At 29.0% G+C, this 2,201-nt stretch overlaps 1 protein-coding gene across 1 annotated transcript in view; it reads right to left on the bottom strand.

Moving 5' to 3' along the window:
• Nucleotides 1-2,201, bottom strand: part of LOC111614940 (multidrug resistance-associated protein 4-like) — a 5,950-nt gene continuing 3,749 nt past the window's right edge. The window contains exons 4-7 of the mRNA XM_023356313.1: nt 1,668-1,754; nt 976-1,167; nt 593-687; nt 1-91 (exon numbers count right to left, since the gene is read on the bottom strand). Coding sequence (XP_023212081.1) covers nt 1-91; nt 593-687; nt 976-1,167; nt 1,668-1,754 — 465 coding nt within the window. The remainder of the gene's footprint in view (nt 92-592; nt 688-975; nt 1,168-1,667; nt 1,755-2,201) is intronic.

Below are 2,201 nucleotides of genomic sequence, written 5' to 3'. Positions count from 1 at the left end.
TTACTTTTCGAAGATATGTTTTGCCACTGGAACATCAACAGCACTCAGTGGATCATCCAGGAGGAAAATATCGGCATCCACATATAGCGCTCTGGAAAATATAAAGATTTATCGCCATTAATAAATTAATAAATTGTTCTTGTTCCATCGTTTATAGAATTTTCTGCGCTTTATGTTACGAAGTAGAAGAGACAGCGTCAGAGAAAATATGGAACATCAACACACGATGCCCCTGCTATCAAATCAAAAAATAACCGATCTAAAGTGATTTTATCTGATAACAGAATTGTGTTTCTTTGAACTAAAATATATATTTTTAATTTTATGTTATTTTCACTTCTCTGTATTTTAGCGTTTACAGGAATACACCACGAAGAATTAAGAAAACATCACTGAAAAGTGAAACAATATAGGTTTTGGGTGTCACTTTTTATCAGGATGTAATGACTAAAATCAAAACCAATATACATATAAGCAATAGTCGAGTTCCATTAAAATATATCTGTTGTTACAGTATATGTGTCTTATTACCATTAAAATTGTACTTTTATATTTGCACTGCTTGAAATATATTAGATGAGATCTTTCTTACCTCGCTAGATTAATTCTTGCCTTCTGCCCACCGCTCATTATAACTCCTCTTTCTCCTACAATAGTCAGATCTCTTTTAGGAAATAAGCTAATATCCTAAAAGTGGTAAATATAAAAATACATAATAAATATATTCTATGTAATACGCATTGACATCTTTATGAAAACTAAATACAGTATAACTGTTGATTTTTAAAAGTGTTTGACTTATTGAATGGTTTTCTTGATAAAATGAACTTTGGGTTTTGTATTTAAAAAACTCTTTAAGGTAATAACATTTAATTTTATGTTCTATCGATTTTGTAGTTTTGATCAAATAACGTTTTGTCTATAAAAGAAGTAATGAATCCAAAGTTTTGTTATTAAAAGTAGAAAAAATCTTACCTTTTCTAGTGCCGTTATATGCAAGATTTTTCTATATTTGTCTTCTTGATATTCTTCTCCAAACAAGATATTTTCTCTGATAGTTGCGTTGAACACCCAAGCTTCTTGAGAAGCGTAAGCAATCTTTCCTTTTACAGATACTTCACCAGAAGTAATTGGAATCTCTTTTAACAATGACATTAGTAAAGACGTCTAACAAAATTAATGTTATCTCATTATTTTATTCGAAATGTTTTGCATACATAATATAAGTACAGGTACATAAACATTTTAAAACTATGTGAGTGTTTGTATAAGAATATGTTCATGAATAAACTTCTGATTTATGCCAAAAAATAATCTGTCGTACATATAATCAAACGAAAAAATAAAGATATCGATAGAATCGGGCACTCAATAGTTAAAAATATCAGTAGATACAATCTAATCTCTATTTAAGATGTGTGCGCTGAAATTTCAGTGATGATCAAGTATTATTCTACAGTTCTGTATTTCAAAACTTATTTGTGCTAGTAACAACTTACAGAGTTAATAAAACAAATTGCAGACATTTCTAAAAAATAAATTGTTATAATGTTACACAATTAAAAATTAAAAGGTAACCATTTATACAATTTATTTTATTAATTTTTTAAACAATCTCTAAATCATAAATCATATAATTTTAATTTATAATATAAAACAATAATTACCTTCCCTGATCCAACAGGACCTATAACAATTAATAATTCTCTAGGTTGCATGTTTAGTGATATCCCATTTAATGTTGGTTCGAATTCCTTTTTTTAAAAAAAGCAGAGTTATTACAATATTCACAGCTAACGTTAAAAGTTATAAATCAGAAATATTAATAATAAACAATTAATTAATTTATGATAATGTCTCAGGCAAGCCAGAATATCACAGTGAACACACTGTCTTTCTACACAGAAAACGTGCATTGAGCTTGAAGACAAAAGAAATTTGTGGAAGCCTCTACGATGGTTTAAAGCTAGAAAGCTAAATAAATAAAAACCTGTATTAAAACCAAGGACAATGCTCATTCGGTACATTCACAATACCATAAAATTCTTATAGAAAGCATCTATCGGGAAGAAGAGAAGTCTTCCAAGTAACAATGTTTCATTTCTATCCTCTACAATGAAAGGCCAGGAATTTCTTCACTTGACTTGGCTTATATCAGAAATGAGACGCCCGGAAAGCCGTGGAATGTCGAAATAGTAACT

This window comes from Centruroides sculpturatus, unplaced genomic scaffold (genome assembly GCF_000671375.1).
Source record: "Centruroides sculpturatus isolate CEXI.00-Female unplaced genomic scaffold, Cexi_2.0 scaffold2166, whole genome shotgun sequence".
In the NCBI taxonomy this organism is placed as follows: Eukaryota; Metazoa; Arthropoda; class Arachnida; order Scorpiones; family Buthidae; genus Centruroides; species Centruroides sculpturatus.
This window is presented reverse-complemented; position numbering and strand designations above follow the sequence as displayed.